General features: G+C 42.6%; 1 protein-coding gene across 5 annotated transcripts in view; it reads left to right on the plus strand.

Moving 5' to 3' along the window:
- Positions 1–4,882: 4,882 nt before the first annotated feature.
- LOC142939526 (mitogen-activated protein kinase kinase kinase kinase 3-like) overlaps positions 4,883–19,357 on the plus strand; it is a 38,228-nt gene continuing 23,753 nt past the window's right edge. For 3 of the 5 annotated variants that reach the window (XR_012950108.1, XR_012950109.1, XM_076082703.1), the window contains exons 1-5: positions 4,883–5,116; positions 14,978–15,035; positions 17,156–17,246; positions 17,359–17,423; positions 19,168–19,223. Coding sequence is in view for 3 of the 5 variants with exons in the window: in XM_076082703.1 (XP_075938818.1) it covers positions 5,021–5,116; positions 14,978–15,035; positions 17,156–17,246; positions 17,359–17,423; positions 19,168–19,223 (366 nt within the window). In the remaining 2 variants the exon portion in view is untranslated. The remainder of the gene's footprint in view (positions 5,117–14,977; positions 15,036–17,155; positions 17,247–17,358; positions 17,424–19,167; positions 19,224–19,357) is intronic. The other 2 variants (XM_076082702.1, XM_076082701.1) reach the window with 2 other exon arrangements.

Here is a 19,357-nt window from a genome sequence, read left to right on the forward strand (position 1 = left end):
TCACCACCATCTTCATCACCATCATCACCATCTTCATCATTACCACCATCTTCATCATCACCATCATCTTCATTACCACCATCTTCATCATTACCACCATCTTCATCATCATCACCATCTTCATTACCACCATCTTCATCATTACCACCATCTTCATCATCATCACCATCTTCATCATCACCACCATCTTCATCACCATCATCACCATCTTCATCATTACCACCATCTTCATCATCACCATCATCATCACCATCTTCATCATTACCACCATCTTCATCATCACCATCATCATCACCATCTTCATCATCATCACCATCTTCATCATCATCACCACCGTCATCATCACCACCATCTTCATCACCATCTTCATCATCACCATCTTCATCACCATCACCATCATCAGAACTGTTTTGTTAATGTTGCCCATATAAGGAGTGTGACGTGGTGGAATGTGCAAAACAATCAACACAGTGCAAAATACAAGACATGATTTAAAAATCGAAGCATGTAGAAACTGACCTTCAAAATAAAAGCATTAATGTCACCTTTAGGACAGCTTAGTGGCCCACAACTCGCCAAGAATTGACCAGACATCACAGCCTATAACATAAACATGGCACAAAGAGTAAGGACGTTAGTGTTTGGTAGATTATTTATTTGTTGTAACAATACTTCTTGGCTATAAATCTTATACCGTTGGAAAGTCTGTTTATTTCACTTTAAAATGGTGACACATTCATAAGGAACATGCATTTGTGGGATGAGCAGCACAGCTGAGGATGTGGGTTGCGCCCATGAACAATTTGCCAAATCTTCTCTGCCAATGCCAACAGCTTATTCTGCCATTGACTCTTGTTTGGTGTTGTTTGGTGGATTGGATGATTGAAGTCTGAAGAAACAAGACATATCTGCCACAACAGCCTGGCTCCTCTTCCTCACGCTGGTCACCAGCCTGCTCACACACTGCTGTGGTTGTGTTGGTCACTCTGGCACGAACAGCTGATCCCACAAGTGTTCTGGGGTTGAGGTGAGGACTGCTGCAGAGCGTTCCCTCCTCTCCCACATTCTGCAGGTCGTCTCTGATGAACCGCTCTGTTGGCATTGGCAGAGAAGAATTGGCAAATCTTCCATGGGCGTAACCCACATACTCCGCTCTGCTGCTCATCCCACAAATGCATGATCCTTTTGAATGTGACCATTTAAAAGGTAAATAAACAGACTTTCCAACGGTATAAGATTTATTGCCAAGAAGCATCGTTACAACAGAGAAATAATCTACCAAACACTAATGTCTTTACTTTTTGTGCTGTTTATAAAAAGACCGTATGTTCGGTAAAAACAGAACAGATTTTAATGTGATGGTCCGTGAACAAATCAAGTTAAAAATTGAACCCACAATGCATCGCGTTTGCACAAACCAGATCCTGTAAAAAAACATTAAATTCTGAGCAGGACTACCAAGTATCCCTGCTTTAAGAATGACATAATTGAGTGAGATGAAAATCATTATTGTTATTATTGTGCCGGTGTGAACATGTGACGGTTGATTGAAATCAGCTTTGCATCAACATCAAGAACTTTTTTTTTTTTCTTGCAAGTTTCATCACTGAGTCTTATTCTGAAATAAGAAACCGGAAGTGCCGATGTGACAACACGTCAAATAAGTTATTGGTGGCTCTGAGCTGGGTGTGGACTCTGTCCCTCCTTCTGTCTGAGTCTCTCTCTGCTCACTCACACTAATGCTTATTTATGTTGATATATAAATATATATATATATATATATATATATACATACAAAGCAGGGGCGTTTCTAGGATTCAAAGAAAGGGGGGGCTTAGCCCCAAGGGGAGCGGCATGTTTGCGCGGCAATTTTTTTTGGGGCCCATTTGGGGCCGTGGATATCCATTGTTTCAGACAGTTCATAGATTGGTTCAATCAGAAGGAGTGTGATTTTGCCCTGTAGTTTTGCTTGCATTCAGTATATGATAACACAAGAGACAGAATTTCAGGGTCATAGTGAAATTTGACAACACAAATATGAACTTTTCTCAAATAAAGAGAGAGAAATAATTTTCCTGCTTGTAAAGGAAAGACGGATAAACTAGCTTTCATATCCGCGTCACTCCCAAATCCTAATTCTTAAAGGGACCGCACACAATGGATGGAGAATGGACCTGACAGTGTCAACTTTATATCGTTAAGTATGATGATCGGCTATTGGATTGTAATTTGAAGGGGGAGAAAACATACAAACCAGATTTTAGGGGGTCTTCATGGGCCTAACGTCGCCCCTGATACAAAGAGAGATGATGGTGAAATGTTTCAAGAATAAACAAAATCACTGATGTCATTAAATCTCTCAATCCTTTTCTGCAAAAAAAATCAGTGCTTTTCAACAGTAGTCTCAGTAGAATCAGTGCTTTTCAACAGCAGAGTCTCAGTAGAATCAGTGCTTTTTAATAGTAGAGTCTCAGTAGAATCAGTGCTTTTCAACAGTAGTCTCAGTAGAATCAGTGCCTTTCAACAGTAGAGTCTCAGTAGAATCAGTGCTTTTCAACAGCAGAGTCTCAGTAGAATCAGTGCTTTTTAATAGTAGTCTCAGTAGAATCAGTGCTTTTCAACAGTAGTCTCAGTAGAATCAGTGCTTTTCAACAGCAGAGTCTCAGTAGAATCAGTGCTTTTTAATAGTAGAGTCTCAGTAGAATCAGTGCTTTTCAACAGTAGTCTCAGTAGAATCAGTGCCTTTCAACAGTAGAGTCTCAGTAGAATCAGTGCCTTTCAACAGCAGAGTCCCAGTAGAATCAGTGCTTTTCAACAGCAGAGTCAGTAGAATCAGTGCTTTTCAACAGTAGAGTCTCAGTAGAATCAGTGCCTTTCAACAGTAGTCTCAGTAGAATCAGTGCTTTTTAATAGTAGAGTCTCAGTAGAATCAGTGCTTTTCAACAGTAGTCTCAGTAGAATCAGTGCCTTTCAACAGTAGAGTCTCAGTAGAATCAGTGCCTTTCAACAGCAGAGTCCCAGTAAAATCAGTGCTTTTCAACAGCAGAGTCAGTAGAATCAGTGCTTTTCAACAGTAGAGTCTCAGTAGAATCAGTGCCTTTCAACAGTAGAGTCTCAGTAGAATCAGTGCTTTTCAACAGCAGAGTCTCAGTAGAATCAGTGCCTTTCAACAGTAGAGTCTCAGTAGAATCAGTGCTTTTCAACAGCACTCTCAGTAGAATCAGTGCTTTTCAACAGTAGAGTCTCAGTAGAATCAGTGCCTTTCAACAGTAGAGTCTCAGTAGAATCAGTGCTTTTCAACAGCAGAGTCTCAGTAGAATCAGTGCCTTTCAACTGTAGTCTCAGTAGAATCAGTGCTTTTCAACAGCAGAGTCTCAGTAGAATCAGTGCCTTTCAACAGTAGTCTCAGTAGAATCAGTGCTTTTCAACAGTAGAGTCTCAGTAGAATCAGTGCTTTTCAACAGTAGTCTCAGTAGAATCAGTGCTTTTCAACAGTAGAGTCTCAGTAGAATCAGTGCTTTTCAACAGTAGTCTCAGTAGAATCAGTGCTTTTCAACAGTAGAGTCTCAGTAGAATCAGTGCTTTTTAACAGTAGAGTCTCAGTAGAATCAGTGCTTTTTAATAGTAGAGTCTCAGTAGAATCAGTGCTTTTCAACAGTAGTCTCAGTAGAATCAGTGCCTTTCAACAGTAGAGTCTCAGTAGAATCAGTGCCTTTCAACAGTAGTCTCAGTAGAATCAGTGCTTTTTAATAGTAGAGTCTCAGTAGAATCAGTGCTTTTCAACAGTAGAGTCTCAGTAGAATCAGTGCTTTTCAACAGTAGTCTCAGTAGAATCAGTGCTTTTCAACAGTAGAGTCTCAGTAGAATCAGTGCTTTTCAACAGTAGTCTCAGTAGAATCAGTGCCTTTCAACAGTAGAGTCTCAGTAGAATCAGTGCCTTTCAACAGTAGAGTCTCAGTAGAATCAGTGCTTTTCAACAGCAGAGTCAGTCAGTAGAATCAGTGCTTTTCAACAGTAGAGTCTCAGTAGAATCAGTGCCTTTCAACAGTAGTCTCAGTAGAATCAGTGCTTTTTAATAGTAGAGTCTCAGTAGAATCAGTGCTTTTCAACAGTAGTCTCAGTAGAATCAGTGCCTTTCAACAGTAGAGTCAGTAGAATCAGTGCCTTTCAACAGCAGAGTCCCAGTAAAATCAGTGCTTTTCAACAGCAGAGTCAGTAGAATCAGTGCTTTTCAACAGTAGAGTCTCAGTAGAATCAGTGCCTTTCAACAGTAGAGTCTCAGTAGAATCAGTGCTTTTCAACAGCAGAGTCTCAGTAGAATCAGTGCCTTTCAACAGTAGAGTCTCAGTAGAATCAGTGCTTTTCAACAGCACTCTCAGTAGAATCAGTGCTTTTCAACAGTAGAGTCTCAGTAGAATCAGTGCCTTTCAACAGTAGAGTCTCAGTAGAATCAGTGCTTTTCAACAGCAGAGTCTCAGTAGAATCAGTGCCTTTCAACAGTAGTCTCAGTAGAATCAGTGCTTTTCAACAGTAGAGTCTCAGTAGAATCAGTGCTTTTCAACAGTAGTCTCAGTAGAATCAGTGCTTTTCAACAGTAGAGTCTCAGTAGAATCAGTGCTTTTTAACAGTAGAGTCTCAGTAGAATCAGTGCTTTTCAACAGTAGAGTCTCAGTAGAATCAGTGCTTTTCAACAGTAGAGTCTCAGTAGAATCAGTGCTTTTCAACAGTAGAGTCTCAGTAGTGTTTATTTGTTATATCAACAAATAAACCTTTCAGCTCTTTTTAATCCTTGTATTTGTGTTATTCGCATGTAGTTTATTTTAATTCCCACCTTACGTGAAGGCATCTGTGGTCCTCCCCCTGGGCCAGTCTCTTCCGGTATGGAGTCAGTGCGCATGCGCCTTGTGTGTGGCAGGAAGAAGAAGAAGCCATGTTGTTAAAGTAGCAGTGAAGACTCTCTTTTAGTGCCGCTGAAGCTCCGAGTCTTCCGGACTCGGGTCGCTCAGAACATCCGGAGAAGATGAGCTGCGGACCGGACGTTTCACGCAGAGACCCGCAGGAGGACTTCCAGCTGATCCAACGGGTCGGCAGCGGGACATACGGTGACGTGTACAAGGTACGGACGGTGACGTCACTGCTACTGACTCTGTTAGCAACAAACAACAACAATGATGAATATCATCTAATGACATCACACGTCTATAACTTATAACATTATTTATTTATTTAAATTGTAAACACAGACATCAAAGAACAGTAACATCGTAATAAAATCAAACAATGAAGAATAAATTATTTAGTCAAATAAAGGGGAGGGGGGGTCTCAGGCCTCCTGTGTGCCAGAGCCACACTGAATAATATTTATCCGCCTAAAAGTTTGCCGTGCATCTCCTCACACAGTGTTGCCAACACCTGTGCAAAAAATACATCAAAACGTGCGGCCTGATCGGGAATCGTGTGCTATCTATTTTCTAGAGAGATTCGCCCAGCGGTTTTCCCGAAAATCACAATTAAACTGAGCAAAGTTTCTCCATTCACTTGAATGGGGTTTCGGCGTGAAGAGAGCTAAAAAAAACACTTAACTTTGGGCCCATATTGACTAGCCGTACATTAACGTAGAAACATGATTCAAAGTTTAAAACATAGACAAAACGCTGCACTTTATTGAGCCAAAGGGACATTTTGATAGCTAGCACAGTTTTCATGAAGTCGCAGATTAAGTTTCAGGGAAATTTTGGGTCCGTTTCAGATTTTATAATGGGTGTGTATTGCACGGCTCGTTAAGAGCTAGAGTGATGACATCACGGTCAGAGTGGAGCGGAGCAGGAAAATATTCTGTGATTTTTATAAACAAATTGCTCCAGCTCCCACACTTTTTACTCTTTATACACCATTTATGGCCAAAAAGCTTGGAAATGTTGTGCTGGTCGCAGTAAAGTGTCTATGGAATCCCACAGACTTACACACTCCAACCAACTGCTCCATTAGACTCCATGTTAAATCTCACCACTCATTTCTCAAAGAAAGCAGACGGTACCAGTTTTGTCTATTGCTCTAGAGCTCACATTATTAACACCACAAACATAAAAAACACATCAGCGCGTTCGGCAGAGTCTTATCTTTCTCACGGTATCCATATTTTGGCACTCAGACTCCTGCTTTTTGTTAAAAGGAGTTAGGGGTTTTGTTCAAAATCACTGTTTACTGTAACGTTTCTTAATCAGTCTGCCTCTAACACCAGGTGCGTCCTCACCATGGCAACCAGTTACACACACGCACGCATACTCTCTCTCTCTGTCTGTCTGTCTGTCTGTCTCTCTGTCTGTCTGTCTGTCTGTCTGTCTCTCAGTGTGTCTGTCTGTCTCTCAGTGTGTCTGTCTGTCTCTCAGTGCGTCTGTCTGTCTCTCAGTGCGTCTGTCTGTCTCTCAGTGTGTGTGTCAAACATTATGATTCTGTCTCCTCCCCCCTCTCTCACCCACCCAGTCCCACCCTTTCAAAATAAAAGCTCCTTGGAGTAACTGTATCTTTACATTAAGCTCAGAATGAGGTTCATGTTAAGAAATGTTAAAGTCTTTCCATCACAAATACAGAATGTAATTTTCAGAGGTATATATCTCAAACAAAGATGTACATGTCCAGTACAGAAATGACGGGAGACATTTGTGGACTATCCATCACGAACACAAGATTCAGTCCAAGAGTGTGAATCTAAGATGCAGAAAAGAGAGTACCGCTATCTCAATTGAACCTGAATGACACTACCGGTAACATCAGCGTGAGTATATATTGCGACGTCTTCGGGCAGTAGAAGCCACACTGTCAACATTTCTTGCGTAACTTTCTAGTTGTATTTAAAGTTGAGCTCTAAAGGATCCTCTCAGCTCTGCTCAGGAAGTTTTAAACTATTAGAATTGTCACATTTTGTTAAATTTCTCTTCTTGTTTTTCAGAGATAATTTCATTTTCTCAAGTGTTTCATAAAATCCCTCATTAGATTTAAATGTGTTTAAATATATATATATATATATATATATATATATACAGTTGTGTGAAAAAGTGTTTGCCCCCTTCCTGATTTCTTATTTTTTTGCATGTTTGTCACACTTAAATGTTTCAGATCATCAAACAACTTTAAATATTAGACAAAGATAACACAAGTAAACACAAAATGCAGTTTTTAAATGAAGGTTTTTATTATTAAGGGGGAAAAAATCCAAACCTACATGGCCCTGTGTGAAAAAGTGATTGCCCCCCCCCTGTTAAAACATAAATTAACTGTGGTTTATCACATCTTTGGAAAGCTGAGTTAAATTTCTCTAGCCACACCCAGGCCTGATTACTGCCACACCTGTTCTCAATCAAGAAATCACTTAAATAGGACCTGCCTGACAAAGTGAGGTAGACCAAAAGATCCTCAAAAGCTAGACATCATGCTGCGATCCAAAGAAATTCAGGAACAAATGAGAAACAAAGTAATTGAGATCTATCAGTCTGGAAAAGGTTACAAAGCCATTTCTAAAGCTTTGGGACTCCAGCGAACCACAGTGAGAGCCATTATCCACAAATGGCGAAAACATGGGACAGTGGTGAACCTTCCCAGGAGTGGCCGGCCGACCAAAATTACCCCAAGAGCGCAGCGACGACTCATCCAAGAGGTCACAAAAGACCCCAGAACAACATCCAAAGAACTGCAGGCCTCACTTGCCTCAATTAAGGTCAGTGTTCATGACCCCACCATAAGAAAGAGACTGGGCAAAAATGGCCTGCATGGCAGAGTTCCAAGACGAAAACCACTGCTGAGCAAAAAGAACATAAAGGCTCGTCTCAGTTTTGCCAGAAAACATCTTGATGATCCCCAAGACTTTTGGGAAAATACTCTGTGGACTGACGAGACAAAAGTTGAACTTTTTGGAAGGTGTATGTCCCATTACATCTGGCGTAAAAGTAACACGGCATTTCAGAAAAGGAACATCATACCAACAGTAAAATATGGTGGTGGTAGTGTGATGGTCTGGGGCTGTTTTGCTGCTTCAGGACCTGGAAGACTTGCTGTGGTAAATGGAACCATGAATTCTGCTGTCTACCAAAAAATCCTGAAGGAGAATGTCCAGCCATCTGTTCGTGACCTCAAGCTGAAGCGCACTTGGGTTCTGCAGCAGGACAATGATCCAACACACACCAGCAAGTCCACCTCTGAATGGCTTAAGAAAAACAAAACGAAGACTTTGGAGTGGCCTAGTCAAAGTCCCGACCTGAATTCCTCTACAGCGCTGTAAAAGACTCATTGCCAGTTATCGCAAACGCTTGATTGCAGTTGTTGCTGCTAAGGGTGGCCCAACCAGTTATTGGGTTTAGGGGGCAATCACTTTTTCACACAGGGCCATGTAGGTTTGGATTTTTTTTTTCCCTTAATAATAAAAACCTATGTATATGTGTATATATATGTATATGTGTATATATATGTATATGTGTATATGTACATATGTATATATGTATATATATATATGTGTATATATATACATATATATGTATATATATGTATATATATGTGTATATATATATATGCAGAGGCTGATGGGTAGTGAATCACATCACGTGATGCAGCTCAGCCAATCAAAACGCATTCTGACTGAGTGAGCTGCACCATGATAGAGGAACCTGAGCCGAGGAAAGACATTGCAGAGCAGTACGATCAACGCTCAAGTTGTGAAAGTAAAATCCTGTGATAATCTCTTTGGGTTGTGGCTTGTTATTAAGGAATGACTGTGGATCCCACAGCCAGACCAGCTGAGAACATTATATTTTCCTGAATTTAGGCTTTTGCATTTTCTAAATGCTGTAGCGTTATTCAGATGACTCGTACCGAACGGTTTAATGTGAAGATGTACGTAGTTACAGCCTTAAAAATGAATAACAGCTGTGGTGCCACAATGTGGTTATAAGGTGGTATCTCAGCTGCAGGACAGCAGTGAAGGCCCAGGTATAAAATGCATGGTCCGCCACTATTTATCATCATTTCATTCAGTCACGTGAGGCTGTTCATTCCTGATTGTCGGGTTTGATGAGTTTTATCATTTAAGTTTAACAATAATCATATTCTGGGTTATTTAATAATGACGCCACAATCTGAATTTCTAAACATACAGACACAAATAATTCATCAATAAGACGATCGCATTCCGCCGGTAGAAATGGATCCTGTGCTTATAAACAGAACACAGGACACAGTTTGTTAACAGACTACAGAGAGAAACACCTCTACAGTGGTGATTACTGTGTCTTTATGAGTTATTAGTATTATTAGTTACTGTTATTAAGTACAGTGATCATGTGAACAGACACAAACTTATCTAAAGTCTCTCCAGCTGTTAAAGCCGACTGACAGCTGATCCAGCTGTGATCAGCTGATCCTCAGTCATCAGAAACAGACGTCGCTTCACGTGACGCAACTGAGGAAAGGACGTCTCATGTCTCTTAAAACATATCTCCTCGTTCCTCTCTCCTCGCATGGTTTCCTCCATGCATCCCTGGTGGGAGGGACTAAGACGCAAGGAAAGGACGCAAGTGAGGGAAACGGGGATGCAATTAAGAGACTTGGGATGTACCCATAGACGTCGCTTCACGTGGAAAGGGTTAAAAACATATTTTCTCGTTTCCTCTCTCCTAGCATGTTTTCCATGCTTCCTTCCATGCATCCTTGGTGAGAGGAAAAGGAGGTAACGTGGATGCATAAAGGAGACTTGGGATGTCCCCCTTAGAGGTTTGTGCTGGACTTGTCCTTGTCCTCTGAGGAGGATCTGTTTGGACCTTTGATCCTGAGAAGGAATCCCTCACGAATATAACGTGTGCTGTTGGTTTGTCTTTGAGAATGTTGTCGGGTGGACGAGGAGTTGAACCGGCCTCTCCTCTCCTCTCTGTGGCGGTCAGGAGGAGTCTCCTTGTCTCTCCTTGTCTCTCCTTGGTGACTGAGGCCTCATGGGAAATCTCAGGTGACTCTCAGAGTCAAAACTCGAAGTGACGGCAGAAAAAAAATGAAAGTTCACCATTAAGTTGATCAATAATTCAGAGTGTCCCTGCTGGACTCTGGTGCTTCCTGTAACACGACCCCCCCCCCCCCCCCCCCCCCCCCCCCCAACGGAACCTCCTGGTTCTCCCACCTTGACTTTGACTTCTCTGATTGGCTGTCAGGACGCTGCTCTCTGCAACTATTGATTCTTTTAATTATCAGTGTCAGTGTCTTCATTTTTACTCTATGATATATATATATATGTATACTGTATATTTATATATATTATATATGTTTATACATATATGTATATATATTAGTGCTGGGCAAGTTAACGCGTTATTTTCGCGTTAACGCATTCATTAATTAACGCCGACAATTATTTTATCGCGCGTTAACGCATTTTTAAAATTTATTTTATTTTTTTTATTTTATTTTATTTTTTTATTGAAAGACAAGAGACGATACAGAGACATAACAACAAGAGGATGACAAGAACAGTGGGATAAAAGCCAGCAAACATCGTGTGTGTGTGTGTGTGTGTGTGTGTGTGTGTGTGTGTGTGTGTGTGTGTGTGTGTGTGTGTGTGTGTGTGTGTGTGTGTGTGTGTGTGTGTGTGTGTGTGTGTGTGTGTGTGTGTGTGTGTGTGTGCGCGTATATGTCCTTGAGCCTTTTGAGATGGGAAAAAAATAATAATAATTTAAAAAAAAAAAAAAAAAAAAAAACAGGTAAGTATTTTAAATTTATTATTATTGTAACAGACTGTCTCATGTTTATCGTTTTGTATTGGAGATATGATGTCCCTTCAGGGTTGCCGTAGAGAAAAGGCGACTTCCGCTTCTGGTCGGGGGGGGGCAGAAATAAAGAGAGAAGCTGCACCAGCTGTTGCTCTCCCTGGAGACTACTGGACATCGCTGCAGTAAAGTCAGCAGACACTCAGATCTCCGTGGTCAACTCAGCAGACACTTACATGTTAGTGCACCTATATGCTGACATTCACGGTAAACGCATTTAAACGGCACAGATCGGGAGCGAGCGAAGGACTTTGAAAGTTAGCGGAAAGATTAACGTGAGACAACATCCGGTTTCTTCAGACGAACATCCGGTTTTCAGAATAAGATGCCAACAAAGTATGAATTATATTCACATTAAGTATAAAACATGCTGCCTGCATCTCGTGAACCAAATGTTATTGTCCTTTTGTTCATACAGCAGTACTTTTAAAATAAAAGTGAGCAATACACTACTTTTGAATTCATTATTGAACTTTGCCATAACAATGAGATTAATCGCGATTAAATATTTTAATCGTTGCCCAGCACTAATATAAATATTATATTATGTGATATTATATAATTCAGTGTTCAGATAATACACTGTATATAATCCATCGGGCTTAATCATCATAATAATAATATTCTTCCAGGCGAAAGTACAAAAGTTTGCCGCGCTTCTCCTCACACAGCGTTGCCAACACCTGCGCAAAAGCTACATTAAAACGTGCGGCCTGATCGGGAATCGTGTGCAATATCTTTTCCAGAGAGATTCGCCCAGCCGGTTTCCCGAAAATTGCGATAAACGGAGCAAAATCGCCCCATTCACTTGAATGGAGTTTCGGCGTAAAGAGAGCTAAAAAACACTTAACCTCTTCCACTCCCCCCTATTTAAGAGCAAAAACGCCTAAAATGACATACCCAAATTAAAATGGCTGTAGCTTCTGAACCACTCTGACTATATGCATCGATGAGGTCTTGCCAGAAAGAAAACCCCCTAAAGTTCCTTGTGAAAGTGAGATTTTTGTCCGCCTAAAATAAAAAAGTATCTTTCAGTATAAATAACTGCCTGTGGCTGTATCTGTACAGGTAAATGACAGTATACGGCTCTAACTACACTATCAGTGAACACCTGCCTCAAATTTGAAGAAGATTGGACAAAGTATGACCATTCTACAGTGTTTCTTCCATGAAGAGATCCAGGCGGAGCTCTAACAGGATATTTGGAGACCCAAATGGACACATGGTAACCAAATGATATTCTGACACACTAAAGGTGTTTTTCTCTTTACATTTCGACATTATATTATTTTCCTTTTATTTTTAGCCGTTGCAAATTGCAAAAACTAAGTATATATGGTCGAAGACGTGGTGTGTAAGTAGCAGACTTGCTGTGCGTAATAGCCAAGACTAAGTATGCGGGTAGCTCAGTTACGCGAGACTGTATACGCCCCCAGGAAAGCTCAATGTGCACATGCAATACATCGTTAGAAAGCCTGAAGTCTCCTCTAGACGAAGGCTTGACAAGCCTAAACGTATCGCTAGCTGTTACTAATGAAATGCAGTCAAACAAAAACGGAGCAAATCCACGTTTTCAGGGCACGGTGACGATGGCTCTGTCTCCTGGCTTCAACACACTACTGTCAGTGAACACACAACACTGAGCCAGATGCTAACATAGTGCAGTATTGAAAACCGGCGTCATTATGATCGCCAAAGTCATTTATAGACACACCATAATGAAGCATCAGAAAAAACCCGCACATGAAAAGTGAAAATTATGACCCTGTTGGTTGACTGCTTATGTCAGAGAAAGATTAGGTTTGTACTATAAGTACTTGTGTTTTCTGAAGCCGCTAGCTCCAATGTTATCATCCGCTAGTACATTCACTAGTAAAGTCGGGTCTGTAGTGTATCTTTTGCCGTCGAAATGCTGCAAGACCCGACTTGCAGCGGTTATGGCGACTATGGACAGTGTGTGTTTGGGCTCCTCTTGTGAAAAATAAATAAAAGAAAATCGATATTTTATTTGCAAAGATGAGGATTTTGTGCATGCTGGGATACCAAACACAGCCATGTTTTGTGACGTAGTTTGCGTAAGCAAGCCGTAAGAACGGAAGGGGAGGGGATCGAGGACGCCCGCGTCCTCGAGGAGTTGAAGAGGGTCCATATTGACGAGCCGTACTTTAACGTAGAAACATGATTCAAAGTTTAAAACATAGACAAAACGCTGCACTTTATTGAGCCAAAGGGACATTTTGATAGCTAGCACAGTTTTCATGAAGTCGCAGATTAAGTTTCAGGGAAATTTTGGGTCCGTTTCAGATTTTATAATGGGTGTGTATTGCACGGCTCGTTAAGAGCTAGAGTGATGACATCACGGTCAGAGTGGAGCGGAGCAGGAAAATATTCTGTGATTTTTATAAACAAATTGCTCCAGCTCCCACACTTTTTACTCTTAATACACCATTTATATCCAAAAAGCTTGGAAATGTTGTGCAGGTCGCAGTAAAGTGTCTGTGGAATCCCACAGACTTACACATTTGGCTCAAAGAGCCGCAGAGCGACATGAACTCCAACCAACTGCTCCATTAGACTCCATGTTAAATCTGACCACTCATTTCTCAAAGAAAGCAGACGGTACCAGTTTTGTCTATTGCTCTGGAGCTCACATTTTTAACACCACAAACATAAAAAACACATCAGCGCGTTCGGCAGAGTCTTATCTTTCTCACGGTATCCACTCAGACTCCTGCTTTTTGTTAAAAGGAGTTAGGGGTTTCGTTCAAAATCACTGTTTACTGTAACGTTTCTTAATCAGTCTGCCTCTAACACCAGGTGCGTCCTCACCATGGCAACCAGTTACACACACACACGCATGCGCTCTCTCTCTCTCTCTGTGCGTCTGTCTGTCTCTCAGTGCGTCTGTCTGTCTCTCAGTGTGTCTGTCTGTCTCTCAGTGTGTCTGTCTGTCTCTCAGTGTGTGTGTCAAACATTATGATTCTGTCTCCTCCCCCCTCTCTCACCCACCCAGTCCCACCCTTTCAAAATAAAAGCCCCTTGGAGTAACTGTATCTTTACATTAAGCTCAGAATGAGTCTTTCCATCACAAATACAGAATGTAATTTTCAGAGGTATATATCTCAAACAAAGATGTACATGTCCAGTACAGAAATGACGGGAGACATTTGTGGACTGTCCATCACGAACACAAGATTCAGTCCAAGAGTGTGAATCTAAGATGCAGAAAAGAGAGTACCGCTATCTCAATTGAACCTGAATGACACTACCGGTAACATCAGCGTGAGTATATATTGCGACGTCTTCGGGCAGTAGAAGCCACACTGTCAACATTTCTTGCGGAATTTTGTAGTTACATTGTTAGCATTTAGCTCGTAGCATTTGATTCCGGTTTGAAAGCTGTCAATCAAACTGTGGACCAACCGGGTCGCTGCCCTGCTCAGAGGACCCCGGGCAGCAGCAGCTGTCGACTCATCAGAGATTCTACACCCTCACCTTCACTGATCAATACCTGGGGGGCCGTTTCCCACGATCCTTTGCTCTGACTCGTCATTAGCATTTATAGCATCAGACTGCCCCCCCATCACAAGGTATTGATCTTCATCCCGAACGGGGGGGGGATTATCATGAGCTGTGTTTTAATTAACACTCAGTCAGTGTTGGAGAGCTGAGGCTGCAGGATGTAGAGGTCAGAGGAGGAGGAGGAAGAGGAGAGAGGATGAAGATGATGATGATTGATCCTCCATCAGGTCTTCAGATCCTTGCAGACACATTTTCCTCTTCTGTTCCACAAGAAGAAGATCAGAATAAAACTGTATTATTTAATGATCTAAAATGTCACATTTCAACATAAATGTGAAACTGTCAGCACATCCTGCAGCGGTTTCACAATAAAGGTCTTCATGATTTGTCTTTATTAATCATCTGTGATTAGAATCTGTATTGATAATCATCTTATTGATTAGTTTTGACAAGGACTGAACTGTGTTGAACCAACACACACACATGCTACTCTAAAGGTGTGTGAGCGCAGAGGACGCTTTTATTGATCGATGCTGCCTGTTCTGTGTGTGTGTGTGTGTGTGTGTGTGGGGCTGAGGTTGCAGCCTGACTGAAAAATTTCGATGAGAACAAATATTAAACTGATGATTATGAAATCATTTCTCTCTTTCTCTCAGGCAAGAAGAGTCAGAACTGGAGAACTGGCTGCCATCAAAGTTATCAAACTGGAGCCTGGTAGGAATCAAACCAGCAACATGTCACTGCATCATGTCACTGCATCATGTCTGAACATCATGTCACTGCATCATGTCACTGCATCGTGTCTGAACATCATGTCACTGCATCGTGTCACTGCATCGTGTCACTGCATCATGTCTGAACATCATGTCACTGCATCGTGTCACTCCATCGTGTCACTGCATCATGTCTGAACATCATGTCACTGCATCATGTCACTGCATCGTGTCACTGCATCATGTCTGAACATTATGTCACTGCATCATGTCACTGCATCGTGTCACTGCATCATGTCTGAACATTATGTCACTGCATCATGTCACTGCATCGTGTCACTGCATCATGTCTGAACATCATGTCACTGCATCATGTCACTGCATCGTGTCACTGCATCATGTCTGAACATTATGTCACTCCATCGTGTCACGGCATCGTGTCTGAACATCATGTCACTGCATCGTGTCACTCCATCGTGTCACTGCATCATGTCACTGTATCATGTCACTGCATCATGTCACTGCATCGTGTCACTCCATCGTGTCACTGCATCATGTCACTGTATCATGTCACTGCATCATGTCACTGTATCATGTCACTGCATCATGTCACTGCATCGTGTCACTCCATCGTGTCACTGCATCATGTCACTGTATCATGTCACTGCATCATGTCTGAACATCATGTCACTGCATCATGTCACTGCATCATGTGTGTGTGTGTGTGTGTGGTAGATCCTCCTATACAGTGAATACTGATCAGTTGTTCATCCTCAGGAGAGCAGGAAGCAGATCAGGACATTATGATTACTAATCTTGGGTTTCCAGTGCCGCGTTTTAAGGCGGACTAGTGGTTAAGCTTCTTTTAAGGTGGACTGGAGGTGAGGCTGGTCACTGGCAGAAGTTATTTGTTTTAAGGTGGACTAGAGGTGAGAGTATTGATCGGTGCTGTTGTCTGTGCTCTGCTGACTAAGCAGCCATCTCCATCCTGCAGGAATATATAAATAGAATCAGTTGAAGTCGATCAGAATGAATGAGTCACTCTGATCAAACTACAGTATAATCATTAAATAAGAAAATCACTGCAGAGTTAACAATTACAGTCGGTGTGATCGGCTCCACTGAAACATCCGATCAGATCACAGAGTCCACACAGTTAGTTTGGATGAGCTCGTGGTCTTAGTATGGATGGATGTTTATGGATGAAAACATCAAGATGTCATGAGGGACGAAAGTGAGACATCTTCCTCTGACATGAACTCACAGCAGAGCTTCTTTTTTTTTAATGAGACGTTACATAAATCCTCCATATTTATTCTGATCAGCTGGAGGCTTTAATGAGGCCCGAAGCCTCCGGCAGCAACAAAGACTCTTTGTTCTCTCTCTGAGCGTTTCTGTGAACACCTTCATCCATAGACAAAAAAATAGAAACACCAGTGATGATGATGATGATGATGAGGATGATGAGGATGATGAGTTTACCAGCTGAACGTCCAGATTCACTCAGTAACCACAGCTGTCCTAACCGTTGTTTTCATTATTGATTAATTAAAAAATGCCCGTGATGAACTGAAATGACTAACTGGAACACAAACTGACATAAATGATTATCCCGTAGTGATTGGCTGCTGACTAATCAATGAATCAGTGTATCGACAGAACTCGTCATATAACAGATTGTAGTCGAAGAAAACCTGATATTCATAACTATGTGTTAATTCGTGTTTAATCACCTGAAAAACTAAATCCTGCACACTGGTCCTTGAAGTGATTAATTCAAGATTCAACATGTGGAAAGAGTTCATATCGTAGACGATTGTGTCGCATCGTAGAAGACTGTGTCATCAGACCTCAATGCCTTTTGATATCTGGGTTTTCTGTGTTCTGGTTCTAACCGTTCACCTAAACAGTTCATGATGTTGTATCAATGTAATCTTTCACCATCAAAACATCACATTTTATGTGTTATCATGTTTGGTTCAGGAGATATAATCAAAATATAGAGTTATGAAAAGACCAACGAATCACCTCAAATCAAGTAAAGTTAGTAAATATGTTACAACTGTGTGTGTGCTTCTTATTCGTGTGTGTTTATTTGTGTGTGTGTGTGTGTGTGTGTAGGTGAGGACTTTGCGGTGGTCCAACAGGAGATCCTGATGATGAAGGACTGTAAGCACTCCAACATCGTGGCGTACTACGGCAGCTACCTCCGGTAACCGTTACAATGACGACACACAGTCTGACACAAAAACGTAGGGAAAAGTTTGTTCATTGATCTAACTGTGCGTGTGCGTGTGTGTGTGTGTTTTTCTGTGTGTGTGTAGCAGGGAGAAGCTGTGGATCTGTATGGAGTTCTGTGGAGGAGGATCACTGCAGGACCTCTACCACAGTAAGTGTTTTCATACCACGTACGTGTTTTGATGTTTTGATTTTTGATTTCCTCTGCTGGTTTCTGATCACATGATGTGTTTCCTCTGGTTTCTGATCACATGATGTGTTTCCTGTGGTTTCTGATCCCTTCAGTCAGTCGGATGTGAAACACTTTGAAGATCGTTTTAAAGAACTCGATCGGTTTTTAGCTCCAGTTTGTCAGAATAACAGAAGTTTAACTTTCCTGCAGCTTTTTGAAGGCCACAAACCTCTGAACTCCGCTCGGTAATGAGAGCGTTTTCGATGTGAGGGCGTCCATCTTTAAATCTCTTAACGCACACACACACCCGTCAGCTGTCCTGTTGCCATGACAACGCCCACGCCTGCCTTCACATCCCCTCGTTCATTAAGGACGAGCCGGAGGCGTCGTCAGGGAGCCTTAATGAGGCCCCCAGCGGTGAGATGCCGGCCGCTCGGTTTCATTAAACCATTAAACCACCAGAGCCACCAACCACCACCGCACTGCCCCCCTGCTGGTCTGAGACTACGCTGGGCCCCCCTGCAGAGAGAGGAGGAGGACGACCACAGACAGACTCCCTGCAGACAGATAACGATTTAAACAGATTTAAACTCACTTCAGTCAGAAAGGAAGTCTCACACACACACACACACATCTGTCAGACCTTTGTCAGACCGTGTTGTAGCTCCACCTCCTGCCTGCAGGTGTTTTTCACCCGCAGATGAAGTGATCATCGCTTCATAGACCCACCCACCCTGCGGTAGGGGGTCTATGAACCACGACCCTTTGGATACCTCGGAGATATTGCCAGCCCAGTTCCGGGCTGGAGCAGATACGAAGCTATTTGCACTGGGGTCAGCTAGCTGGAGGCCTGCGTGTCAAGGTTGGCTAGCGGGCTGCAGGCTAAATGCTAGCAGCTAGGCCGGACCAGAGACTGGTTGGTAGCAGGCCGGACCAGAGACTGGTTGGTAGCAATAGCAGGCCAGACCAGACACTGTCGGTAGAAATCCGGACCAGAGACTGTCGGTAGAAGTCCGGACCAGAGACTGTCGGTAGAAGTCCGGACCAGAGACTGTCGGTAGAAGTCCGGACCAGAGACTGTCGGTAGAAGTCCGGACCAGAGACTGTCGGTAGAAGTCCGGACCAGAGACTGTCGGTAGCAGGCCGGACCAGAGACTGTCGGTACAAGTCCGGACCAGAGACTGTCGGTAGCAGGCCCGACCAGAGACTGTAGGTAGCAGGCCGGACCAGAGACTGTCGGTAGAAATCCGGACCAGAGACTGTCAGTAGAAGTCCGGACCAGAGACTGTCGGTAGCAATAGCAGGCCGGACCAGAGACTGTCGGTAGCAATAGCAGGCCGGACCAGAGACTCTTGGTAGCAGGCCGGACCAGAGACTGTTGGTAGCAGGCCAGACCAGAGACTGTTGGTAGAAGTCCGGACCAGAGACTGTCGGTAGCAATAGCAGGACGGACCAGAGACTCTTGGTAGCAGGCCGGACCAGAGACTGTTGGTAGCAGGCCAGACCAGAGACTGTTGGTAGCAGGCAGACAGTAGAGAACATGTTGGACACATGTTTTTGTTCCATTGTGTGAATGTTTAAAGAAAATATAGAGACATATACAGGAAACGGGGTGTGACAGCCGACGTGTGTCCCAGCATGCACTGGTCCAGAGGCGGGGTCCGACAGCTGCATGCTGGTGTGACGACTAAACAACGTTTGGTTCTGTGGATTTGTCTTTCAGTAACTGGTCCACTGGCCGAGTCCCAGATCGCTTACATTCTACGGGAAACACTGCAGGTAACATCCAATCAGATTCTTAGACCCTCCAGGTTCTGTCCAATCAGATTATTTGACCATCCAGGTTCTTTCCAATCAGATGTTTAGATCCTCCAGGTTCTGTCTAATCAGATTCTTAGATCCTCCAGGTTCCG

The sequence above is a fragment of the Anarhichas minor genome, unplaced genomic scaffold (assembly GCF_050575085.1).
Source record: "Anarhichas minor isolate MPS153535 unplaced genomic scaffold, ASM5057508v1 ptg000100l, whole genome shotgun sequence".
In the NCBI taxonomy this organism is placed as follows: domain Eukaryota; kingdom Metazoa; phylum Chordata; class Actinopteri; order Perciformes; family Anarhichadidae; genus Anarhichas; species Anarhichas minor.